We start from the raw sequence: 27897 nt of genomic DNA on the forward strand, positions 1-27897 counted from the left end.
GACCTGAATGCCAAGCGTCACGTCTGGAAGAAACCTGGCACCATCCCTACAGTGAAGCATGGTGGTGGCACCATCCATACAGTGAAGCATAGTGGTGGCAGCATCATGCTGTGGGGATGTTTTTTGGCGGCAGGGACTGGGAGACTAGTCAGGATCAAGGGATAGATGAATGGCGCAAAGTACAGTGAGATCCTTAATGAAAACCTGCTCAGGACCTCCGACTGGGGCGAAGATTCACCTTCCAACAGGACAATGACCCTAAGCACACAGCCAAGACAACACAGGACTGAATGTCTGGCCCAGCCAGAGCCCGGACTTGAACCCGATCGAACATCTCTGTAGAGACCTGAAAATAACTGTGTGGCGACTCTCCCCATCAAACCTGACAGAATTAGGGAGGATCTGCAGAGAATAATGGGAGAAACTCCCCAAATACAGGTGTGCCAAGCTTGTAGCATCATACTCAAGAAGACTTGAGGCTGTAATCACTACCAAAGGTACTTCAACAAAGTACTGAGTAAAGGGTCTGAATACTAATGTAAATGTGATATTTCAGCTTTTTATTATAATACATTTGCAGACATTTCTTAACCTGTTTTGCTTTGTCATAATGATGAGGAAAAACTGGGACTTTGAAAAAGTTTGGTAAAATGCATAATATCTGATAAAATGTTTTTTTTAAATAATACTTTTTAAATTGTATTATTTAACCTTTATATTACTAGGCAAGTCAGTTAAGAACAAACTATAAATTCCATAGCATATACAGTGCCAGTCAAAAATGTGGACACATCTACTCGTTGAAGGTTTTCAATGTGGTTGTTTTTTACTCTTTTCTACATTGTAGAATAATAGTGAAGACATCAAAACTATGAAATAACACACGGACTCATGTAGTAACCAAAAAAGTGTTAAACAAATCAAAATATATTTTACATTTGAGATTCTTCAAAGTAGCCACCCTTTTCCTTGATGACAGCTTTGCGCATTCTCCTTGCCCACAAGGGTGATGATCTCAGAGAGACATCAGGGATTGTAACATACTCGGTTTCACGGTAACATGGCTCTCTCGGGATATACTGTCCCCGTTCATACAGCCAGCTGGGTTCTCAGTACATCACACAGACAGGAATAAAGAACTCTCTGGATGTACTGTCCCCATCCATAGAGCCAGCTGGGTTCTCAGTACATCACACAGACGGGAATAAAGAACTCTCTGGATGTACTGTCCCCATCCATAGAGCCAGCTGGGTTCTCAGTACATCACACAGACGGGAATAAAGAACTCTCTGGATGTACTGTCCCCATCCATAGAGCCAGCTGGGTTCTCAGTACATCACACAGACGGGAATAAAGAACTCTCTGGATGTACTGTCCCCATCCATAGAGCCAGCTGGGTTCTCAGTACATCACACAGACAGGAATAAAGAAGTCTCTGGGAAGAAGAAAGGTGGGGGTGTATGTTGATGATTAACTACTCATGGTGTGATTGTGACGATGTACAGGAACTCAAGTCCTTTTGTTCAACTGACCTAGAATACCTCACAATCAAATGCCGACCGTATTACCTCCCAAGATAATTATCTTAGGTTATAGTCACAGCCGTGTATATTCCCCTTCAAGCCGATACCACTACGGTCCTCAAAGAACTACACTGGACTTTATGCAAACTGGAAACCACATATCTTATATATTATATATTAAAAAGCTAATTTTGAGGGAAATGCTACCTAAGTTCTACCAACACATTGACTGTAGTACTCTCTCTGGAAAAACACTGGACCACTGCTACTCTCCCTCTCGAGATGCCTACAAGGCCCTCCCCTGACCTCCCTTCGGCAAATCAAATCACAACTCCATTTTGCTCCTCCCTTCCTATAGGTGCCAGTGTAGACAAAGAGGCAGATGATCATGCCGACAGTGACCGCACCTCCCCCACAGGTTCTTGAGTTCACTCCTTCTCACGCTGTTAACGCTAATCAACATTTCGCCTACAAGACCCTCCTTCTGGGCTTTCCTCCTCCGTGGCCGACTAGTAAGACATTTAAACGTGTTAACCCTCGCAGGGCTGCCGGTCCAGACAGCATCCCTAGCCACCACCTCAGGGCATGCGCAGACCAGCTGGCTGGATTGTTTACAGACATATTCGATCTCTTCCTATCCCAGTCTGCTGTCCCCACTTGCTTCAAGATGTCCACCATTGTTCTTGTACCCAAGAAAGCAAAATGTATTTAACCTTTATTTAACTAGGCAAGTCAGTTAAGAACAAATTATTATTTACAATGACGAACTACCGGGGAACAGTGGGTTAACTGCCTGTTCAGGGGCAGAACAACACATTTTTACCTTGTCAGCTCTGGGATTCAATCTAGCAACCTTTCGGTTACTGGCCCAATGCTCTAACCACTAGGCTACTTGCCGCCCCTCACTAGGCTACTTGCCGCCCCTCACTAGGCTACCTGCCGCCCCTCACTAGGCTACCTGCCGCCCCACTAAAGGTAAATGAACTAAATGACTAGCTCTCACTTCTGTCATCATGAAGTGTTTCAAGAGGCTAGTTAAAGATCATATCACCTCTACCTTACCTGATACCCATGGCACTGCACTCTGTCCTATCCCATCTGGACAAGAGGAATACCTATGTAAGAATGCTGTTCATTGACTATAGCTCAGCATTCAACACAACAGGCCCTGGGTCTGAAACCCGCCCTGTTCAACTGGGTCCTGGACTTCCTGACGGGCCGCCCACAGGTGGTGAAGGTAGGAAACAACACCTCCACTTCGCTGATCCTCAACACTGGGGACCCACAAGGGTGCGTTCTCAGCCCCCTCCTGTTCACCCATGACTGCGAGGCCATGCACACCTCCAACACAATCATCAAGATTTCAGACGACACAACAGTAGTAGGCCTGATTTACCAACAATGACGAGACAGTCTACAGGGAGGAGGTGAGGGCCCTGGGAGAGTCTTGACAGAAAAATAACCTCTCACTCAACGTCAACAAAACAAAGGAGCTGATCAAAACAGCAGGGGTTCCTCGGCGTTCATCACTGACAATCTGAAATGGTCCACCCACACATAGTGTGGTGAAGAAGGCGCAACAGCGCCTCTTCAACCTCAGGAGGCTGAAGAAATTTGGTTTTACAGATGCACAATCGACACCATCCTGTCGGGCCGTATCACCGCCTGGTACGGCAACTGCACCGTCCTCAACCGCAAGGCTCTCCAGAGGGTGGTGCGGTTTGCCCAACGCATCACCGGGGGCAACCTACCTGCCCTCCATGGCACCTACAGCACCGGATGTCACAGAAAGGCAAAAAAAAATCATCAAGGACATCAACCACCCGAGCCACGTTCTGTTCACCCCGCTATCATCCGGAAGGTGAGGTCCGAAGCGGTCTCTCGGTCCATCTCAAGACCATCAGACTGTTAAATAGCCATCACTGCCCAGGTTCCACTCTGTTATGCAACCCTGCACCTTAGAGGCTGCTGCCCTATATACATAGGCTTGGCCACTTTAATAATGGAACACTAGTCACTTTAATAATGTTTCCATACTGCTTTACTCATCTCATATGTATATACTGTTTTCAATACTACTGTTTTCTATTCTACTGTATTTTAGTCAACGCCTCTCTGACATTGCTCAATCTAACATTTATATATTTCTTAATTACATTCTTTTAATTTTAGATTTGTGTGTATTGTTGTGAATTGTTAGATACTACTGCACTGTTGGAGCTAGGAACACAAACATTTCTCTACACCATCTGCTAAATATGTGTATGTGACCAATCAAATTTGATTTGATTTGACATATGCTGAGCAATTGTTGGCTGCTTTTCCTTCACTCTGCAGTCCAACTCATCCCAAACCATCTCATTTGGGTTGTGGAGGCCAGGTTATCTGCCCTTCCACAGCCTGGAGGTGTGTTGGGTCATTGTTCTGTTGAAAAACAAATGATAGTCCCACTAAGCCCAAACCAGATGGGATGGCGTATCGCTGCAGAATGTTGTGTTTGCCATGCTGGTGTGCCTTGAATTCTAAATAAATCACTGACAGTGTCACCAGCAAAGCACCATCACACCTCCTCCTCCATGCTTCACAGTGGGAACCACACATGCAGAGATCATCTGTTCAATTACTCTGCGTCTCACAAAGACACAACGGTTGGAACCAAAAATCTCAAATTTGGACTCATCAGACCTAAAGGACAGATTTCCACCAGTCTAATGTCCATTGCTCGTGTTTCTTGGCTCAAGCTTGTCTCTTCTTATTATTGGTGTCCTTTAGTAGTGGTTTCTTAGCAGTAATTCCACCATGCAGGCCTGATTCACACAGTCTCCTCTGAACAGTTGATGTTGAGATGTGTCTGTTACTTGAACTCTGTGAATAATTTATTTGGACTGCAATTACTGAGGCTGGTAACTTCAATGAACTTATCCTCTGCAGCAGAGGTAACTCTGGGTCTTCCTTTCCTGTGGCGGTCCTCATGAGAGCCAGTTAACTCTAATGAACGTATCCTCTGCAGCAGAGGTAACTCTGGGTCTTCCTTTCCTGTGGCGGTCCTCATGAGAGCCAGTTAACTCTAATGAACTTATCCTCTGCAGCAGAGGTAACTCTGGGTCTTCCTTTCCTGTGGCGGTCCTCATGAGAGCCAGTTAACTCTAATGAACTTATCCTCTGCAGCAGAGGTAACTCTGGGTCTTCCTTTCCTGTGGCGGTCCTCATGAGAGCCAGTTAACTCTAATGAACTGATCCTCTGCAGCAGAGGTAACTCTGGGTCTTCCTTTCCTGTGGCGGTCCTCATGAGAGCCTGTTAACTCTAATGAACGTATCCTCTGCAGCAGAGGTAACTCTGGGTCTTCCTTTCCTGTGGCGGTCCTCATGAGAGCCAGTTAACTCTAATGAACGTATCCTCTGCAGCAGAGGTAACTCTGGGTCTTCCTTTCCTGTGGCGGTCCTCATGAGAGCCAGTTAACTCTAATGAACTTATCCTCTGCAGCAGAGGTAACTCTGGGTCTTCCTTTCCTGTGGCGGTCCTCATGAGAGCCAGTTAACTCTAATGAACTTATCCTCTGCAGCAGAGGTAACTCTGGGTCTTCCTTTCCTGTGGCGGTCCTCATGAGAGACAGTTAACTCTAATGAACTGATCCTCTGCAGCAGAGGTAACTCTGGGACTTCCTTTCCTGTGGCGGTCCTCATGAGAGCCAGTTAACTCTAATGAACGTATCCTCTGCAGCAGAGGTAACTCTGGGTCTTCCTTTCCTGTGGCGGTCCTCATGAGAGCCAGTTAACTCTAATGAACTGATCCTCTGCAGCAGAGGTAACTCTGGGTCTTCCTTTCCTGTGGCGGTCCTCATGAGAGCCAGTTTCATCATAGCGCTTGATGGTTTCTAAAGAAACTTTAAATTTTCCAGATTGACTGACCTTCATGTCTTTAAAGTAATGATGGACTGTCGTTTCTCTTTGCTTATTTGAGCTGTTCTTGCCATAATATGGACTTGGTCTTTTACCAAATAGGGCTGGCTTCTGTATACTCACTCCTACTTTGTCACGACACAACAAGGTGTAGAGTGAGTAAGATTTTATATGAGCTTTTAGTGGAAAATGTTATCTAAACAATTCATGTCCATCTCTCTCTCCCCTAGACTATCCCCATAAGTATGGTCCGGAGGGGGGCTGTGCCGACCACTCAGTGTTTGAGAGGATGAAAACGTACCAAGCCACTGCCATAGAGAAGCCAGACAAGGTGATTTAACACACTTTTTAACGTTTTTTTTTGTTAGGGTTGAACAATTTTTTTGGTAACTTTCCTCAAAAAAATCCCTAGGTTTACCCAGAATTCCCAGTTGGAAAATTCCCCTGAATCGGAAAGGGAATATGCAAGGAAATTTGGTATCGTTCAAACCAGGATTTTCTGGAAAAGCTGGTTAGTTTTGGAAAAGTTACAGGAATTGTTTAGCCTTACACATTTATACGATAGTGGTTCTCAAAGTAAGGAGCTGTAAGCGTGGCTCTGGAAGGGAAACAAACACAGTATTTATCTAATTAACTCAAAGCTTTGTTTCCTCTATTGAGCGATGTGATGATACTCCATGTAAGTCTTTTTTAATAGGACTGGATACTAACATACTGCATATTGCATCAACTTCTTGCCTCAACATCTCACCTGAGATTCAGCCGTAAGGGGTTTATAACACTATAACGTTATATAAGATAGCGGGTTTATTATTATCCCCATGGAGAAATGTTGGTACAATACAGTCTACAATAACAATATTTAAATCCTTTACATCTCCTTCCTCATTCTCCTCCTCTTCATCATCCCCCTCCTCCTCCCAGGGGCTCCATTCTGAGGAGGCGTCCAGTGACCCGGTGTTGCTGAGGAAGCGGAGGATGGCTCAGATAGAGAAGAACACCTGTCAGCTCTTCATCCAGACAGACCACCTCTTCTTCAAGTACTACAAGACCAGGGAAGCTGTTATCGCACAGGTGTGCTGAATGACACGCGCACACACACACACACACATACACTAGTCCTCAATAACACCAAGTGGATTATGGGAAAACATGTCATCAATGCTTTCAGACAGTTTTTTTTCCCATTCCATAATAATGATGTGAATACTGATGCATGTTGTGTGTCTCTCAGATTTCTAGTCACGTCAAGGCTATAGATGCCATCTACCAGGGAACAGACTTCATGGGCATCCGCAACATCAGCTTTATGGTCAAGAGGATACGGGTGAGTCCCTCCCTGCCTAGTTGTTTGACCTGGCATCAATCAAATTAAATTATATATTTCTAAACCCCCTTTTTTTTTTAAACATAAACAGCTGTTTTAGCGATTCAAAGTCTCCGCTGTCCCTCGGGCCTCTTCTTCTCTTTAAACTCGTTGTTAGTTCAGCAGTCATCACCATCACTTCCTGTTGTCTGTCATGACGTCACTTCCTGTTTCCACGTCCTCATTTCAACACAACATTTGACCACTCCCTGTTCCAGATCAACACCACTACAGATGAGCGGGACCGGTCCAACCCGTTCCGTTTCGCTAACATCGGCGTGGAGAAGTTCCTGGAGCTGAACTCTGAGCAGAACCACGACGACTACTGTCTGGCCTACGTCTTCACTGACAGGGACTTTGATGATGGTGTCCTGGGCCTGGCCTGGGTCGGAGCTCCTGCAGGTCCATAAGACTTCCCTTTTCACTATTTACACCCTTTTAGATCAACGGCAGATATTACACGCCGGAATGACAGTATCTGACTGCTTCCGTTGTCATGGAAGCAGTCAGTCTTTCTGTCTTATGAAATTAGCCCCATTTCCTGTCTTTTTAAAAAAAAATTATCGATCATACTTTTCCCCCCTTTTTGTATTTCTGAGTCTTTTTTATTTGATGAACTTGTTTGTTATCCAGTTTTGTATTTCCGAATTGGGTTCATCATTGTGTTATTAAAGGATTACATCCTACCCCATCACTAATACTCGACTGTGTGTGTCCACAGGAAGTTCTGGAGAAATGACATGACCCTCACTAATACCTGTCTGTCTGTCTGTCTGTGTGTCCACAGGAAGTTCTGGAGGGATCTGTGAGAAGAGTAAGCTGTACTCTGACGGGAAGAAGAAGTCCCTGAATACCGGCATCATCACAGTGCAGAACTACGCCTCCCACGTCCCCCCTAAAGTCTCACACATCACCTTCGCACATGAAATAGGACACAACTTTGGCTCGCCTGTGAGTTAGATTCATTATTTATTTAACTCGGCAAGTCGGTTAAGAACAAAATTCTTATTTTTACAATGACCCCCAAGGCCCACACCTAACCCGGACGACGCTGGGCCGGTTGTGATACAGCTTGGAATCGAACCAGGGTCTGTAGTGACGCCTCTAGCGCTGAGATGCAGTGCCTTAGACCGCCGCGCCACTTGGGATAACCTAGGCTGATGATGGGAGATTTGGCAGCCCAAATCTTCTTCTTTTTTCTCACTAATTGGTCTTTTGACAATATTTGAAAATATGAGAATAAAAGATGAGAATTGGCGTGCCGTGTAAACGCAGCCATAGAGCTCTCTTCTTTCTGTGTGTTGTCTCTGTTCATCTGCTGTCGTTACTCGATGTAGAGATGCAACAGGAAATGTAATGTCTGGGAGTTGTAGTTTTTGGTGTTTTGTGTAAACTGTTACGAGCCTGTGGATCTTTTTTTTTCTTCTTGGGGGTCAATTTATGAAACTTTTATTTTGAAGTCATACATGAGACTAGGCTCTCTTTTACAGATGAGTCCTGCATACAATGCAACATTACAAAACATATTAAGAAAAACATATATTTTTATTTATTTAACTAGGCAAGTCGGTTAAGAACAAATTCTTATTTACAATGACGGCCTACACCAGCCAACGCTGGGGCCAATTGCGAGCCGCGCTATAGGACTCCCAATCACGGCCGGTTGTGATACAGCATGGATTTATCAGAGGTCTCCGATCATTACTAAACTGACCTGCTTCCAGCCTGCTTCCGGGTTAAGAAACACGGTTTGGCGGGTCATGTTTCGGAGGACGCATGACTCGACCTTCGACCTCTTCCCGAGCACATTGGGGAGTTGCAGCGATGAGACAAGATTGTAATTGGGGACCAGAACATCTCATTTCAGAGAACTCTGTGAGTTGTTCTACATAAAGGGCGCAAGATAAAAACTAAAATCAGCACTCTGTGGAGACCGAAGGGGCCTCTATTGTTATCCAAGCCTGAGACCGGGTTTGGTCATGTGTACGTCTAAATTGAATTAATGATGATAGATAAAGTTACATTACAGCCTTCTAAAATGTATTTAATATTTTTTCCCCCCTTATCAATCTACACACACTACCCTAATAATGACAAAGCAAAAAAGCTTATTTTTGCTAATTTATTCAAATAAAATTTAAAAGAAATCATATTTACATAAGTATTCAGACCCTTTACTCAGTACTTTGTTGAAGCACCTTTGGCAGCGATTACAGACTCGAGTCTTCTTGGGTATGACGCTACAAGCTTGTTACACTTGTATTTGGGGAGTTTCTCCACGTTCTTCTCTGCAGATCCTCTCAAGCTCTGTCAGGTTGAATGAGTTCAAATCCCCGAGCTGACAAGGTGCAAATCTGTCGTTCTGCCCCTGAACAGGCAGTTAATCCACTGTTCCTAGACTGTCATTGAAAATAAGAATTTGTTCTTAACTGACTTGTCTTGTAAAATAAAGGTTTAAAAAAAGGGAGGGGGGGTGGTTATAGGATATGAGACCAAGTAGAGACCCCACTGCTGAGAGGTAGACATAAGAAAGCCTGCCTGCAATTTGCCAAAACACACCTGAACATGCCAAAATCCTTCTGGGAGAATGTCCTGATGAGACCAAATTAGAGCTTTTTGGTAAAGCACACACCGTCTCTATGTTTACAGAAAACAAAATGAAGCCTTCAACTAAAAAAACACCTTCCCTACAGTCAAACATGGAGGAGGTTCAGTGACCTTTTTGGGATTGCTTTGCTACCTCCGACACTGGGTGTCTTGAACATGTGCAGGGCATCATGAAATCAGGAGAATACCAAGGCATTTTGGAGCGCAATGTCTGACCCCGGTGTCAGAAACCTGGTTCTCCTTCGAAGGTCGTGGGTCTTCCAGCAGGACACTGACCCCAAACACACTTCAAAAAGCACCCAGGAATGGTTCAAGACAAAACGCTGGACTGTTCTGAAGTGGTCAGCATTGAGTCCAGATCTAAATCCCATTGAAAACTTGTGGAGAGATCTGGAAACAGCAGTTGGGAGAAGGCACCCGTCAAATCTGGGAGAACTGGAGCAGTTTGACCAAGAGGAGTGGGTCCAAACTGCCAGCACAGAGGTGCAGGAAGCTCATTGATGACTATAGGAATCGCTTAATTGCAGTTATTTATAATTTATTTGTCATTATAAATTATTTTAAGGCCTCCCAAATGGCGCAGCGGTCTAAGGCACTGCATTGCAGTGTTGCGGCATCACTACAGCCTGGGGCTCGATCCCAGACCGTGAATGGGAGTTCCAAGGCGCTGCGCACAATTGGCCCAGCGACGTCCGGGTTAGAGGAGGGTTTTTCCAGGAGGGGCTTTACTTGGCTCATTGCGCTCTAGCGACTCCTTGTGGCGGGCCGGGCGCCTGCAAGCTGACTTCGGCCGTCAGTTGAGCTGTGTTTCCTCCGACACATTGCCAGGTTCCGGGTTAAGAAACACGGCTTGGCGGGTCATGTTTCGGAGGACGCATGACTCGACCTTCGACCTCTCCCGAGCACATTGGGGAGTTGCAGCGATGAGACAAGATTGTAATTGGATCGCAATTGTAGAGAAAAATTATAATGGTAAAATACATTTATTTATATCTGGGTTATAGGAACTTATGCATTTTGCATTTTGTTTGCATTGACCACTAACTTTAGCTGCAATAGTGACCTCTGCAGTCCTTGAAAATCAGATTTCAAATTTGAAAAGTATTGGCCAACCGATGGAGCAATGGAATACAACACTGCATCATTGTATTTACAGCATTACCAATGTTATTTATATAGATTGTAAACACTAGTGGGCCGAGTATTGAACCTTGGGGAACCCCTTTTATGTAGCTCAAGGAACTCCGATTTCACCCAAATCTACCTTGATGTTCTGTCATTGAGATAATTATGAAACCATCGGCAAGCATCAGTACCCAACCCTACCAGGGACAGCTTATTCAAAGGAATAACGTTGTGTACACGCATGGGAGTACAATTCTTTCTATCTTCTAAGGCATTTGCAATGTAATTTACAACAAACATGGTAGCCATTTGTAGTACTACGTTTAAATCTATTCTAACATCTAATTTGTCTCCATCCTCCTTACAGCATGACTCGGGGTCGGAGTGCACCCCGGGGGAGTCTAAGGCCCAGGATAAGAAGGAGAAGGGGAACTACATCATGTACGCCCGGGCCACATCAGGAGACAAGCTCAACAACAACAAGTTCTCCGTCTGTAGCGTCAGGAACATCAGCCAGGTCCTGGAGAAGAAGAGGGGAAGCTGCTTTGTCGGTATGTTTTTAACTGGTGTCTACGGTGTTTAAAACTGCTTTGTCGGTATGTTTTTAACTGGTGTCTACGGTGTTTAAACCTGCTTTGTCGGTATGTTTTTAACTGGTGTCTACGGTGTTTAAACCTGCTTTGTCGGTATGTTTTTAACTGGTGTCTACGGTGTTTAAAACTGCTTTGTCGGTATGTTTTTAACTGGTGTCTACGGTGTTTAAAACTGCTTTGTCGGTATGTTTTTAACTGGTGTCTACGGTGTTTAAAACTGCTTTGTCGGTATGTTTTTAACTGGTGTCTACGGTGTTTAAAACTGCTTTGTCGGTATGTTTTTAACTGGTGTCTATGGTGTTTAAAACTGCTTTGTCTGTATGTTTTTAACTGGTGTCTACGGTGTTTAAAACTGCTTTGTCGGTATGTTTTTAACTGGTGTCTACGGTGTTTAAAACTGCTTTGTCGGTATGTTTTTAACTGGTGTCTACGGTGTTTAAAACTGCTTTGTCGGTATGTTTTTAACTGGTGTCTACGGTGTTTAAAACTGCTTTGTCGGTATGTTTTTAACTGGTGTCTATGGTGTTTAAAACTGCTTTGTCGGTATGTTTTTAACTGGTGTCTACGGTGTTTAAAACTGCTTTGTCGGTATGTTTTTAACTGGTGTCTATGGTGTTTAAAACTGCTTTGTCGGTATGTTTTTAACTGGTGTCTACGGTGTTTAAACCTGCTTTGTCGGTATGTTTTTAACTGGTGTCTACGGTGTTTAAAACTGCTTTGTCGGTATGTTTTTAACTGGTGTCTACGGTGTTTAAAACTGCTTTGTCGGTATGTTTTTAACTGGTGTCTACGGTGTTTAAAACTGCTTTGTCGGTATGTTTTTAACTGGTGTCTATGGTGTTTAAACCTGCTTTGTCGGTATGTTTTTAACTGGTGTCTATGGTGTTTAAAACTGCTTTGTCGGTATGTTTTTAACTGGTGTCTACGGTGTTTAAAACTGCTTTGTCGGTATGTTTTTAACTGGTGTCTACGGTGTTTAAAACTGCTTTGTCGGTATGTTTTTAACTGGTGTCTACGGTGTTTAAAACTGCTTTGTCGGTATGTTTTTAACTGGTGTCTACGGTGTTTAAAACTGCTTTGTCGGTATGTTTTTAACTGGTGTCTATGGTGTTTAAAACTGCTTTGTCGGTATGTTTTTAACTGGTGTCTACGGTGTTTAAAACTGCTTTGTCGGTATGTTTTTAACTGGTGTCTACGGTGTTTAAAACTGCTTTGTCGGTATGTTTTTAACTGGTGTCTACGGTGTTTAAAACTGCTTTGTCGGTATGTTTTTAACTGGTGTCTACGGTGTTTAAAACTGCTTTGTCGGTATGTTTTTAACTGGTGTCTATGGTGTTTGAGATTTAGCCCTTAGTTTGGAAGTGTACTGTGTAGGGGTTGCAGAATTCTGGAAACTTCCAAGATTTTTAGGAAATCGCTGTTGGAGGATTCCCAGAATCCTTCAACCTGGATTCCTGGTAAGCCTTGGAATTTTGGTAAAGTATGAAATTTTTGGAAATCTACGCTGTGTCACAAATCAAATGTGTTATTTTAAATGTGTGTGTTCTATCTGCCTCCTCATGCAGAGTCAGGCCAGCCCATCTGTGGTAATGGGTTAGTGGAGCCAGGGGAGGAGTGTGACTGTGGATACAGCGATCAGTGCAGAGACCAGTGTTGCTATGACGCCGGGCAGCCTGACAACAGGAAGTGTAAACTAAAACCCAACAAAGTCTGCAGGTAAGCTAAGGTGGCCCTTTTTTTTAAAGCTGCGATACAGTACAATGCTATTCAGTTCTAGGTTTTTTTTCTAACCTGTGGTGCAGGAAGTGACACAAACTAAGGGAAAGAATTTCCTGCACACTTAGTTACCATGCAAATGTCATGGGAATTAAATGACTAAAATTGCCATGGATTAAAGTGTACAGAGGCTTATTTCTGTCATTTAGTTATTTTAACCTCCCCCTCTCTTCTCCTCTCTCCTCTCTTCTCTCTCCTCTAATCTCTCCTCTCTCCTCTCTCTCTCTCTCTCTCTCTCTCTCTCTCCCTCCCCCAGTCCTAGCCAGGGCCTGTGCTGTACTCCTGAGTGCTTCTATAAGGGTCGTAATGAGAAGTGTCGTGAAGAGTCTGAGTGTGCCCATCAGGGCATGTGTAACGGGGGTACGGCCCAGTGCCCCACCTCTGAACCCAAGGCCAACTTCACCGCCTGCCACGGAGAGACTCAAGTCTGCCTCAACGGGGTGAGTGGATACCTGGCTTCCTGTAGTGTGTAGTTAAATACCTGGCTTCCTGTAGTGTGTAGTTAAATACCTGGCTTCCTGTAGTGTGTAGTTAAATACCTGGCTTCCTGTAGTGTGTAGTTAAATACCTGGCTTCCTGTAGTGTGTAGTTAAATACCTGGCTTCCTGTAGTGTGTAGTTAAATACCTGGCTTCCTGTAGTGTGTAGTTAAATACCTGGCTTCCTGTAGTGTGTAGTTAAATACCTGGCTTCCTGTAGTGTGTAGTTAAATACCTGGCTTCCAGTAGTGTGTAGTTAAATACCTGGCTTCCAGTAGTGTGTAGTTAAATACCTGGCTTCCTGTAGTGTGTAGTTAAATACCTGGCTTCCTGTAGTGTGTAGTTAAATACCTGGCTTCCAGTAGTGTGTAGTTAAATACCTTGCCTCCTTCAAGGTTGTGGTCAAAATCCATGTCAATTCAGAAAGTATTCCAAATGTTCCTCATTGAAGAGAATTGGAATTTCAGTGTACTTCCTGAATTTCAGTGTACTTCCTGAATTTCAGTGTACTTCCTGAATTTCAGTGTACTTCCTGAATTTCAGTGTACTTCCTGAATTTCAGTGTACTTCCTGAATTTCAGTGTACTTCCTGAATTTCAGTGTACTTCCTGAATTTCAGTGTACTTCCTGAATTTCAGTGTACTTCCTGAATTTCAGTGTACTTCCTGAATTTCAGTGTACTTCCTGAATTTCAGTGTACTTCCTGAATTTCAGTGTACTTCCTGAATTTCAGTGTACTTCCTGAATTTCAGTGTACTTCCTGAATTTCAGTGTACTTCCTGAATTTCAGTGTACTTCCTGAATTTCAGTGTACTTCCTGAATTTCAGTGTACTTCCTGAATTTCAGTGTACTTCCTGAATTTCAGTGTACTTCCTGAATTTCAGTGTACTTCCTGAATTTCAGTGTACTTCCTGCACCCCAACCCTACTGTTTGTCTGTACCAATTTATCAGTCACCACATATGAAGTTCGCTCCCTCACAGGAAAACATTATAAAGGCTGAGTGCTAATTCAAATCAAATTGTATTGGTCACATACAAATTAAGCAGATGTTAATGTGAGTGTAGCGAAATGCTTGTAGTTGAAACAATAACAAAGCGGCCGCCTCTGTTTGGGCAAAAAGCTGACGGATCGGCCTGGATAAATGTAACCACTCTCAAATTCATGGACATGGCTATGGATGCAAGGACTGACCATACATGATACAACCATTATATGTAGTTGAACCGTGTTATGAGGCTCTTCAGTGTTTGTTTACGTTGGCATTGTTTACAAACATTGGGGTCAAACCGACTTCTATGTCGGGTTCTGATGTGGTACGACAGTTGAGGAATTTATAAGTTCTATTCTTCAACAATCAATTTATAAGTCAGAAAATGGATGGAGCCACTAAGTAGCTAATAGATAGCTAAGAAACTAGATTTAAGTAAAAAATGGATGGAGCAACTAAGCATCTAGTAGCTAGCTAAGAAACTAGCTTTAAGTCAAAAAATGGATGGAGCAACTAAGCATCTAGTAGCTAGCTAAGAAACTAGCTTTAGGTCCAAAAATGGATGGAGCAACTAAGCATCTAGTAGCTAGCTAAGAAACTAGCTGTAAGCAAAAAAATGGATGGAGCAACTAAAGATCCTAGCTTTAATTATTGATTCCTTGATGCTCCTTGACTGTAATATTTTATACTTCATCTCAAATACCAGGAACCTTTTTTTATTTTATTCACTTACAAATGCCTGTGTTTGCTCGAAATTCAAGTTTTAGCTACAACATATCTACAATTCCAAAATAAAATAGACCTTAAATATAAAAGTGATTTGAGTTTGCCCTCGTCCCTACCATGTGCCGCCTTCTCCAGGGCTGTTCTGGATCCATCTGTGAGAAGTATGGTCTGGAGGTCTGTACCTGTGCCAGCGTGGAGGGCAAGGACGAGACTGACGAGCTGTGCCACGTCTGCTGTGGCGAGAAGAGTGAGTCCTGCTTGTGTGTGTGTGTGTGTTGCCGTCTCAGGTCACTCTACCCCAAAGAGCATGAGCACTACTCTCTTAACCGGATTCCTGACATTAACATTCTGTTTTAGGGTCATATTTCAGTAGTATTATGTCCTGACGTTAACATTAACATGTTTGAGGGGCATATTTCAGTAGTATTATGTCCTGACGTTAACATTAACATGTTTTAGGGGCTTATTTCAATATTATTATGTCCTGACGTTAACATTAACATGTTTTAGGGGCTTATTTCAGTAGTATTATGTCCTGACGTTAACATTAACATGTTTTAGGGGCTTATTTCAGTAGTATTATGTCCTGACGTTAACATTAACATGTTTTAGGGGCTTATTTCAATATTATTATGTCCTGACGTTAACATTAACATGTTTTAGGGGCTTATTTCAGTAGTATTATGTCCTGACGTTAACATTAACATGTTTTAGGGGCTTATTTCAATATTATTATGTCCTGACGTTAACATTAACATGTTTGAGGGGCTTATTTCAGTAGTATTATGTCCTGACGTTAACATTAACATGTTTGAGGGGCATATTTCAGTAGTATTATGTCCTGACGTTAACATTAACATGTTTTAGGGGCTTATTTCAATATTATTATGTCCTGACGTTAACATTAACATGTTTTAGGGGCTTATTTCAATATTATTATGTCCTGACGTTAACATTAACATGTTTTAGGGGCTTATTTCAATATTATTATGTCCTGACGTTAACATTAACATGTTTGAGGGGCTTATTTCAGTAGTATTATGTCCTGACGTTAACATTAACATGTTTGAGGGGCATATTTCAGTATTATTATGTCCTGACGTTAACATTAACATGTTTTAGGGGCTTATTTCAGTAGTATTATGTCCTGACGTTAACATTAACATGTTTTAGGGGCTTATTTCAATATTATTATGTCCTGACGTTAACATTAACATGTTTGAGGGGCTTATTTCAGTAGTATTATGTCCTGACGTTAACATTAACATGTTTGAGGGGCATATTTCAGTATTATTATGTCCTGACGTTAACATTAACATGTTTTAGGGGCTTATTTCAGTAGTATTATGTCCTGACGTTAACATTAACATGTTTTAGGGGCTTATTTCAGTATTATTATGTCCTGACGTTAACATTAACATGTTTTAGGGGCTTATTTCAGTAGTATTATGTCCTGACGTTAACATTAACATGTTTTAGGGGCTTATTTCAGTAGTATTATGTCCTGACGTTAACATTAACATGTTTTAGGGGCTTATTTCAGTAGTATTATGTCCTGACGTTAACATTAACATGTTTTAGGGGCATATTTCAGTAGTGTTATGTCCTGACGTTAACATTAACATGTTTTAGGGGCTTATTTCAGTAGTGTTATGTCCTGACATTAACATGTTTTAGGGGCATATTTCAGTAGTATTTTGTCCTTTTCAACAGGGTTGCAAAATTCTAGATACATTCCCGAAGTTGCTGTGTTTTTCAGCATTCCCAGTTGGAGCACTCCCTCGTGATTCTGGGAATACTCCAATCCAGGTTTTCTGAAAAACCAAGCAAATTTTTCAGTCTTACTTTTACCACCTTGTATAACAACCACATTCTATGACAAGGTTTTTAAAGGGCTTTGAGATTATTTATGTAATGAATAGTTAGAGCGTCAGATCAGCAACTGAAAGGTTGATGGATCGAATCCCCCTGAGCTGACAAGGTAAAAATCGGTCGTTCTGCCCCCCTGAACAAGGCAGTTAACCCACTGTTCCCCGGTAGGCCGTCATTGTAATTAAGAATTTGTTCTTAACTGACTTGCCGAGTTAAATAAAGGTTAAATAAATGACTAGCGCTATAAAAGTTATTATTAGTTGATTGTCTTGTCTTGCAGTGAACCCCAACACCTGCAGCAGTACAGGCTCAGAGAAACTGGCCCGGTTCTTCAATAAGAAAATCACCACGCTGCCTGCGGGGTCTCCCTGTAACGACTTCAAGGGCTACTGTGACGTGTTCATGAGGTGTCGGCTGGTGGACGCGGATGGCCCTCTGGCCAGACTGAAGAAGGCCATCTTCAACCCTGAACTCTATGAAAACATTGCAGAGTGGATAGTGGTACGTAGCTTACTGACTGACTGAGTGGATAGTGGTACGTAGCTTACTGAGTGGATAGTGGTAGGTAGCTTACTGACTGACTGAGTGGATAGTGGTAGGTAGCTTACTGACTGACTGAGTGGATAGTGGTAGGTAGCTTACTGACTGACTGAGTGGATAGTGGTAGGTAGCTTACTGACTGACTGAGTGGATAGTGGTACGTAGCTTACTGACTGACTGAGTGGGTAGTGGTACGTAGCTTACTGACTGACTGAGTGGATAGTGGTACGTAGCTTACTGAGTGGATAGTGGTACGTAGCTTACTGACTGACTGAGTGGATAGTGGTAGGTAGCTTACTGACTGACTGAGTGGATAGTGGTACGTAGCTTACTGACTGACTGAGTGGATAGTGGTAGGTAGCTTACTGACTGACTGAGTGGATAGTGGTAGGTAGCTTACTGACTGACTGAGTGGATAGTGGTAGGTAGCTTACTGACTGACTGAGTGGATAGTGGTACGTAGCTTACTGACTGAGTGGATAGTGGTAGGTAGCTTACTGACTGACTGAGTGGATAGTGGTACGTAGCTTACTGACTGACTGAGTGGATAGTGGTAGGTAGCTTACTGACTGACTGAGTGGATAGTGGTAGGTAGCTTACTGACTGACTGAGTGGATAGTGGTAGGTAGCTTACTGACTGACTGAGTGGATAGTGGTAGGTAGCTTACTGACTGACTGAGTGGATAGTGGTACGTAGCTTACTGACTGACTGAGTGGATAGTGGTACGTAGCTTACTGACTGACTGAGTGGATAGTGGTACGTAGCTTACTGAGTGGATAGTGGTACGTAGCTTACTGACTGACTGAGTGGATAGTGGTAGGTAGCTTACTGACTGACTGAGTGGATAGTGGTACGTAGCTTACTGACTGACTGAGTGGATAGTGGTAGGTAGCTTACTGACTGACTGAGTGGATAGTGGTAGGTAGCTTACTGACTGACTGAGTGGATAGTGGTACGTAGCTTACTGACTGAGTGGATAGTGGTAGGTAGCTTACTGACTGACTGAGTGGATAGTGGTACGTAGCTTACTGACTGACTGAGTGGATAGTGGTACGTAGCTTACTGAGTGGATAGTGGTACGTAGCTTACTGACTGACTGAGTGGATAGTGGTAGGTAGCTTACTGACTGACTGAGTGGATAGTGGTACGTAGCTTACTGAGTGGATAGTGGTACGTAGCTTACTGACTGCCAGAGTGGATAGTGGTACGTAGCTTACTGACTGATTCTGTCAGATGACCAGAAAATATCATATGTAATTCCGACTTACTCTGTATTTCACTGATTTTGAAAAAAATTAATCAGTCAGGCGCATAAAGAAAATTACAGAAAGGCAAAGTGTTTTGAACTAGTTCACGTGTCTGAAGGTAGAATTCTGCCTGTCAACACCTTGTTCAACACTTTTATAAGCCATAAAATGCACATTTTCCCTACTTCCACTCAAGCTACAACTAGCACTGCAGCAGCATGAGTATAGCAACGTGTTTCGATAAGCTTTGTTGTCGATAAGCTTGTTGTTGTTGTTGTACTGAACTAAAATATAAACTCAGCATGTAGAAAGTGTTGGTCCCACGTTTCATGAGCAGAAATAGAAGTTCCCTGAAATGTTCAATATGCACAAAAAAGCTTATTTCTCTCAAATTTTGTGAACCAATTTGTTTACATCCCTGTTAGTGAGCATTTCTCCTTTGCCAAGATAATCCATCCACCTGACAGGTGTGGCATATCAAGAAGCTGATTAAACAGCATGATCATTACACAGGTTCACAAAATTATAGGCCACTCTAAAATGTACAGTTTTGTCACACAACACAATGCCTCATATGTCTCAAGTTTTGAGGGAGCGTGCAATTGGCATGTTGACTGCAGGAATTTCCACCAGAGCTGTTGCCAGAGAATGTAATGTTAATTTCTCTACCATAAGCCGCCTCCAACGTCGTTTTAGAGAATTTGACAGTACGTCCAACCGACCAGTCAGACGCATGCATAAAGAATACCATGGAGGATAACTCCAAAACAATTGTATTTTCGTTGTGGACTCTAGTGGACAGATTGTTGTTAAAGTTGTGTGTTTAGTGGACAGATTGTTTTTAGAAGTTGTGTGTTTATGAAAAATGTATCTCCATTTCTTTGTGTTTTTCTTCTGCTTCCAGGCTCACTGGTGGGCAGTGCTATTGATGGGTATCGCTCTGATCATGCTGATGGCTGGCTTCATTAAGATCTGTAGTGTCCACACTCCCTCCAGCAACCCCAAACTGCCCCCACCCAAACCACTACCAGGTGAGTCTCCACACCCCCTCTAGCAACCCCAAACCACTACCAGGTGAGTCTCGGCACTCCCCCTAGCAACCCCAAACCACTACCAGGTGAGTCTTGGCACCCCCTCTAGCAACTCCAAACCACTACCAGGTGAGTCTCCACACCCCCTCTAGCAACCCCAAACCACTACCAGGTGAGTCTCCACACCCCCTCTAGCAACCCCAAACCACTACCAGGTGAGTCTCCACACTCCCTCTAGCAACCCCAAACCACTACCAGGTGAGTCTCGGCACTCCCCCTAGCAACCCCAAACCACTACCAGGTGAGTCTCGGCACCCCCTCTAGCAACCCCAAACCACTACCAGGTGAGTCTCCACACCCCCTCTAGCAACCCCAAACCACTACCAGGTGAGTCTCCACACCCCCTCTAGCAACCCCAAACCACTACCAGGTGAGTCTCCACACCCCCTCTAGCAACCCCAAACCAGGTCAGGAGCAGAGAACTACAACAGTATGAGTGTTGTCAGAAATGACCAGGTCGCCCTTAAAATAGAGGAGTTTTAACCTCTATGGATGTACCTGGTGAAATGAAGGTTAAAAGAGAAATGCCTGTGAAAAGACGGGAATGTTCAGCTAAACCAGTGGTCACCGACCTTTTTCCGAGTCAAGATCACTTCCCGGGTCAAAAGCCCAGATCTCCCGCTCAGATTTAGTTTTAACTAGTGATGCACCGATATGACATTTTTGGCTGATACCGATATCTGATATTCTCCTTGCCCAAAAACAACGATACCGATAACCGGTATTTACAATTTTAGCAGCCTTTTAAGCATTCTAGTACAGTCAAATAGTGAGACCACTGCGTCCATGTGTGTGTGTTAAGGCACTGCATCTCAGTGCAAGAGGCGTCACTACAGTCCCTGGTTCGAATCCAGGCTGTATCACATCCGGCCGTGATTGGCAGTCCCATAGTGCGGCGCACAATTGGTCCAGCGTCGTAAATAAGAATTTGTTCTTAACGGACTTGTCTAGTTTTTATAAAGGTCACACATCACACACACACCACACTGACTCAAAAGTGATTTTGTTGGCATCTATTTATGTCCCCATGACCAGTAAAACATCATCAAAACCTTTTTTATTTCACTTACTTGCTGTGCTGTTTCATTGTTCAGTCGTTTCATTGTCAACCAGGATTTCTACGGAAAACGCCGTTTGGGTCTTTGCGTGTCAAACAAGATACACGTCAAATAACACAACATCTGTTTCAGTAGCTGTAGTTCGCTAGCTAACTATATATAGCTCGGTGTCATCATCTAATATAACATAATAATAATAATCATTGCTAAGAATAATGAAAATGACTGCAGGTTCTACTGGTCATTGTTTTCAGGTTGGTTGTATTGGTGTTAGCTAGATACCAAGCTAAAGCTATCTACCCCAGAAGTTGCGGTCGAACAAATGATGCTTTATTACCAACGTGGTAATGTGTAAACACATCGTTCGTGGCCGGTGTTTTGCTTGTTTGCAGAATTTCTTTGTCCAGCTTTGACAGTGCTACTGTATCTTTTTTTGACACGCAAAGACCCAAACGGCGTTCCGTAGTACGTCGTGAAGCTAATAGCAGTGACGCTATTACTGTGTAACTCCTGTAGGGCAACATCTGAAAAATGTGTACCGGTGCTCGACCAGTCGGCGAAAGCCAACATCACCCACGACAGAGAACGGTTGATTGTAAAAAGGGCAATGAATTCCATTATCTTGGCTTTAATGGATTTCGCCTTTGAGTAGCCTCGCTGAAATGTTCTTACTCTTTCAAGTGACTGCTGGACTTGTTGACTGCTCGATCCACACAGCAGACATTGTGGGCGAGGTTAGGAATGATGTGTTGCTCTTATCGCGCCACATTTTACGTGGCGTCATTACGTCATGTACCTTCGTTATACAGGTATGTCAGCTTTGATGTCGGTTTTACAAATCGAGGCATTAAACTAGACATCGGGCCGATACCGATGTTGTCATTTTTAGCTAATAATATCGTCCGATACCGATATATCATGCATTCCGATATATCATGCATATCACCCTGACTTTAAAAATTTCAAAACGTAAACCTTATGCAACATTGACCTATTTAAAAACAGTTCTGTAGAAATTAGGATTGTGCAGTAGGCTTATAGGCCCAATACATTATTACTGCATATTGTCTGTGCTTGAATTGCCCTGCCAGTGTTGGTTGTTTCTTTCTTCTAAGACCTGCAAAGGTATATGATCTCACTGGTAATAGATCGTTTGTTATATTACTTGTGAAGCACAGCTAAGTGATAATGTAATTTATTTATTTTTATTTTACCCCTTTTTCTCCCCAATTTCGTGGTATCCAATTGTTAGTAGTTACTATCTTGTCTCATCGCTACAACTCCCATACGGGCTCGGGAGAGACGAAGGTTGAAAGTCATGCGTCCTCCGATACACAACCCGACCAAGCCGCACTGCTTCTTAACACAGCGCGCATCCAACCCACACCAATGTGTCGGAGGAAACACCGTGCACCTGACTGCTTCTCACTTGACTCACCGTCCCGCCCCTCTCCGCTCTGAGAAAAGGGTACACAGTCTTCCAGCTGATGGCGCAAATCAAGTCTCCCTGCATGCGGCAATTCATTTTGTTACTCCTATGACCAGAGAGAGTGAAATCATCCTCTGTTTTAAAAAAGACAAGCCGGAAGATGCCAATAATAAATAAATAAAATATAAATGCAACAATTTAATTGATTTTACTGAGTTACAGTTCATAGAAGGAAATCAGTTAATTGACATATAAATGCATTAGGCCCCAATCTATGGATTTGACATGACTGGGAATACAGATATGCATCTGTTGGTCACGGATACTTTACAAAAAGGGTAGGGGTGTGGATCAGAATACCAGTCAAAACCAGGCACACTTCTCCAGCATACCGGTGGCCATCGAAGGTGAGCATTTGCCCACTGAAGTCGGTTACGACACCAAACTACCGTAGGGTCAAGACCCGGGTGAGGACAACGAGCATGCAGATTAGCGTCCCTGAGACGGTTTCTGACAGCTTGTGCAGAAATTCTTCAGTTGTGCAAATCCACACATTCATCAGCTGTCCGGGTGACTGGTCTCAGATGATCCCGCAGGTGAAGAAGCCGGATGTGGAGGTCCTGGGCTGGCGTGGTCACACGTGGTCTGCGGTTGTGAGATCGGTTGGACGTACTGCCAAATTCTCTAAAACAACGTTGGAGGTGGCTTATGGTAGAGAAATGAACATTACATTCTTTAGCAACAGCTCTGGGGGACATTCCTGCAGTCAGCATGCCAATTGCACACTATTTCAAAACTTTGAGACATCTGTGGCATTGTGTTGTGACAAAACTGCACATTTTAGAGTGACATTTTATTTCCCCCAGCACAAGGTGCACCTGTGTAATTATCATGCTGTTTAATCAGCTTCTTGATATGCCACACCTGTCAGGTGGATGGATTATCTTGGCAAAGGAGAAATGCTCACTAACAGGGATGTAAACCAAATTTGTGCACAAACTTTGAGAGAAATAAGCTTTGGATCATCTCAGGGATCGTCTATTTCAGCTCATGAAACGTGGGACCAACACTTTCTACATGTTGCGTTTATATTTTAGTTCAGTACAACAACAACAACAAGCTTCTCGACCACAAAGCTTATAGAAACGTGTTGCTATACTCATACTGCTGCAGTGCTAGTTGTAGCTTGAGTGGAAGTAGGGAAAAGGTGCATTTTATGGCTTATAAAGGTGTTGAACAAGATGTTGACAGCGCTAAATAGCGACTTAAACATGAATTTACTCATAACAACAGCAGCTCTTTGCTTTATTCATGGTCTGAAACGTTTTAATCTCACAGTATCAACTTTTGCTGTGTGTACTTTTTTTTTACAGTGTCTGGATTCAGGAAACTGTGCAGACAAGGTGATCTGAGATTTCTGATTGGCCAGCGGTAGGCCTATAGGTGTACTTGATTTGCTCTCTGGGCCTGCCAGGAAGGCACAGTTCTACCTTCAGACACATGAGCTGGTTCAAAATGGGAACACTTTGCCTTCCTAGTGCTAGGGCTGTTGAATCAAGTGCACTTACCGCCAATAGTGCGGAAATAGTATAAAACATTTGAATGCGAGGCTTTATCCTTGGGTTTTTACAGAAATGTTTGTTGATCAACCAGTCAATCGCGATCGACTTGTTGTTGACCAATGTGCTAGACTAACCTCTCTCTCCCTCTTACCCCAGGCACGTTGAAGAGGAGGAGAGCCCAGCAGCAGGCCAGGGAGGCCCAGGTGCACCAGTCCCAGTCGCACCATGGAGGTGTCGGTCACGGCCAGCACCACCCTGTCTCTGGGGGCCAGCGGCAGCAGCCCTCACGCCAGCCTCAGCCCCAGAGGCACCACCGCAGCCAGGGTCAGCCTAGAGAAAACTACCAGATGGGCCAGATGAGACGCTGAGCTGCTGAGACACTGGGGTTCGGGGTGGGGGGACGCTGTTCCCTCCATCGCCTGCTCCTTGCCTTGCCTTGGCTCCTCCTTGTGCCTATTTATGTCACTGCTGGGATTGAGATTTGAACCCATTTGTTGGTATTTGATTGAACCCATGTCTCCAGGGTGGAAATCCCACCTCTTCACCATTTAAACCTAGAGGATATTCTTAGATGTTTTATGATTTAGGATCGATGGAATTGAGGGAAAGAAAAGGGAACAACACTTTTAGTTTTTACACTATGGTTAAGGCGTTGTGTTGCCACGTGGGAGACCCGGATTCAAATCACACCGGTTTACACCTAACAGTGGGATAAAACACGCGCTTCGCTCCACCCAAAGAACAGCCTAAACTGGTTGTTTATACCATCCCCATACGTCAGACCCTCCATCTGCAAACAGACAAACAGGAAGGAGTTGAGAAAGCTCAAAGACCCCCTCCAACTACCACCACTAGAGCTGCAGCACAGCTGACCTCTTTAAATAAAGACCTCCTCCAACGACCACCACTAGAGCTGCAGCACAGCTGACCTCTTCAAATAACCACCACTAGAGCTGCAGCACCGCTGACCTCTTTAAATAAAGACCTCCTCCAACGACCACCACTAGAGCTGCAGCACCGCTGACCTCTTCAAGTAACCACCACTAGAGCTACAGCCCAGCTGACCTCTTCAAATAACCACCACTAGAGCTGCAGCACCGCTGACCTCTTTAAATAAAGACCTCCTCCAACGACCACCACTGGAGCTGCAGCACAGCTGACCTCTCCAAATAAAGACCTCCTCCAACGACCACCACTGGAGCTGCAGCACCGCTGACCTCTTCAAATAAAGACCTCCTCCAACGACCACCACTGGAGCTGCAGCACAGCTGACCTCTTCAAATAAAGACCTCCTCCAACGACCACCACTGGAGCTGCAGCACCGCTGACCTCTTCAAATAAAGACCTCCTCCAACGACCACCACTGGAGCTGCAGCACAGCTGACCTCTTCAGTCTTCATCCAGCTGTTTTCTGGGGCTCCACCTTTTGGAGTGAGATCTGACATTTTGTCATTCTGTGGATGGAAGTGACCATCATCCATTGCAGTGTGGAGTGGAAGTGACCATCAGGATTACAGTGTGGAGTGGAAGTGACCGTCAGCATTGCAGTGTGGAGTGGAAGTGACCATCAGCCATTGCAGTGTGGAGTGGAAGTGACCATCAGCCATTGCAGTGTGGAGTGGAAGTGACCATCAGCATTGCAGTGTGGAGTGGAAGTGACCGTCAGCCATTGCAGTGTGGAGTGGAAGTGACCGTCAGCATTGCAGTGTGGAGTGGAAGTGACCGTCAGCATTGCAGTGTGGAGTGGAAGTGACCGTCAGCATTGCAGTGTGGAGTGGAAGTGACCGTCAGCCATTGCAGTGTGGAGTGGAAGTGACCGTCAGCCATTGCAGTGTGGAGTGGAAGTGACCATCAGCCATTGCAGTGTGGAGTGGAAGTGACCATCAGCATTGCAGTGTGGAGTGGAAGTGACCGTCAGCATTGCAGTGTGGAGTGGAAGTGACCGTCAGCATTGCAGTGTGGAGTGGAAGTGACCATCAACCATTGCAGTGTGGAGTGGAAGTGACCATCAGCCATTGCAGTGTGGAGTGGAAGTGACCGTCAGCATTGCAGTGTGGAGTGGAAGTGACCATCAGCCATTGCAGTGTGGAGTGGAAGTGACCATCAGCCATTGCAGTGTGGAGTGGAAGTGACCATCAGCATTGCAGTGTGGAGTGGAAGTGACCATCAGCCGTTGCAGTGTGGAGTGGAAGTGACCATCAGGATTACAGTGTGGAGTGGAAGTGACCATCAGCCATTGCAGTGTGGAGTGGAAGTGACCATCAGCATTGCAGTGTGGAGTGGAAGTGACCGTCAGCATTGCAGTGTGGAGTGGAAGTGACCATCAGCCATTGCAGTGTGGAGTGGAAGTGACCATCAGCATTGCAGTGTGGAGTGGAAGTGACCATCAGCCGTTGCAGTGTGGAGTGGAAGTGACCATCAGCATTGCAGTGTGGAGTGGAAGTGACCATCAGCCGTTGCAGTGTGGAGTGGAAGTGACCGTCAGCATTGCAGTGTGGAGTGGAAGTGACCGTCAGCATTGCAGTGTGGAGTGGAAGTGACCGTCAGCATTGCAGTGTGGAGTGGAAGTGACCGTCAGCATTGCAGTGTGGAGTGGAAGTGACCGTCAGCATTGCAGTGTGGAGTGGAAGTGACCGTCAGCATTGCAGTGTGGAGTGGAAGTGACCGTCAGCCGTTGCAGTGTGGAGTGGAAGTGACCGTCAGCATTGCAGTGTGGAGTGGAAGTGACCGTCAGCATTGCAGTGTGGAGTGGAAGTGACCGTCAGCCGTTGCAGTGTGGAGTGGAAGTGACCATCAGCCGTTGCAGTGTGGAGTGGAAGTGACCATCAGCATTGCAGTGTGGAGTGGAAGTGACCATCAGCCGTTGCAGTGTGGAGTGGAAGTGACCATCAGCATTGCAGTGTGGAGTGGAAGTGACCATCAGCATTGCAGTGTGGAGTGGAAGTGACCATCAGCCGTTGCAGTGTGGAGTGGAAGTGACCATCAGCCGTTGCAGTGTGGAGTGGAAGTGACCATCAGCATTGCAGTGTGGAGTGGAAGTGACCATCAGCCGTTGCAGTGTGGAGTGGAAGTGACCATCAGCCGTTGCAGTGTGGAGTGGAAGTGACCATCAGCCGTTGCAGTGTGGAGTGGAAGTGACCATCAGCATTGCAGTGTGGAGTGGAAGTGACCGTCAGCATTGCAGTGTGGAGTGGAAGTGACCATCAGCCGTTGCAGTGTGGAGTGGAAGTGACCGTCAGCCGTTGCAGTGTGGAGTGGAAGTGACCATCAGCCGTTGCAGTGTGGAGTGGAAGTGACCATCAGCCGTTGCAGTGTGGAGTGGAAGTGACCATCAGCATTGCAGTGTGGAGTGGAAGTGACCATCAGCATTGCAGTGTGGAGTGGAAGTGACCATCAGCATTGCAGTGTGGAGTGGAAGTGACCATCAGCATTGCAGTGTGGAGTGGAAGTGACCATCAGCATTGCAGTGTGGAGTGGAAGTGACCATCAGCCGTTGCATTTTTTTTTCCTCATTTATTTGAATAGAGTTCCAAGGAGTGGAGGAATGGTTCCATCACATGTAGCTTTAGTTGTGTGGTTTTTTTCTCTTTCCATTTGCAAAGTCCCTCCTCCTGAGTGAGAACACACACATGTTCCAAGGCTCCTGGTTGGTTGAAATGTTTTGTCAGCCATTTTAGCCAGAAATGAAAGAGATTTGCTGGACTTGTGATTTACGACACAACGTTTCAAACTCAACAGCAAAAAGACACAAGGCTCTTCTCTTTGTTTCTCCATGCAGACTCTCAGAGACAGTCTGACTGACTGTCTCTGACTGACTGTCTCTGACTGACTGTCTCTGACTGACTGTCTGTCTGTAAAGATTTTCAGTGTAACATAACATGAGTGAAAAAACACAACTATTTCTTCTACTGTAAATGTACATATGATTCTTTACTGATTTTGGTTAGTACTGTACTCTCAGGACAGTAACACAAATGAAGCTCTCTGGAAGGGTGTATGGGTAAGTGGACTG

General features: G+C 44.4%; 1 protein-coding gene across 1 annotated transcript in view; it reads left to right on the forward strand.

Moving 5' to 3' along the window:
- The window catches only part of LOC110502564 (disintegrin and metalloproteinase domain-containing protein 10), a 39490-nt gene extending 12043 nt beyond the window's left edge, over nt 1-27447 (forward strand). The window contains exons 5-16 of the mRNA XM_036960784.2: nt 5654-5754; nt 6348-6497; nt 6658-6750; nt 7008-7191; nt 7577-7740; nt 10889-11072; nt 12680-12830; nt 13147-13330; nt 15221-15332; nt 17238-17458; nt 19650-19776; nt 24042-27447. Of these exons, the coding sequence (XP_036816679.2) occupies nt 5654-5754; nt 6348-6497; nt 6658-6750; nt 7008-7191; nt 7577-7740; nt 10889-11072; nt 12680-12830; nt 13147-13330; nt 15221-15332; nt 17238-17458; nt 19650-19776; nt 24042-24253 (1883 nt within the window). The 3' untranslated portion in view covers nt 24254-27447. The remainder of the gene's footprint in view (nt 1-5653; nt 5755-6347; nt 6498-6657; nt 6751-7007; nt 7192-7576; nt 7741-10888; nt 11073-12679; nt 12831-13146; nt 13331-15220; nt 15333-17237; nt 17459-19649; nt 19777-24041) is intronic.
- The last annotated feature ends 450 nt before the right edge of the window (nt 27448-27897 follow it).

This window comes from Oncorhynchus mykiss, chromosome 2, assembly GCF_057628025.1.
Source record: "Oncorhynchus mykiss isolate SJ-2025 chromosome 2, ASM5762802v1, whole genome shotgun sequence".
Taxonomy (NCBI): Eukaryota; Metazoa; Chordata; class Actinopteri; order Salmoniformes; family Salmonidae; genus Oncorhynchus; species Oncorhynchus mykiss.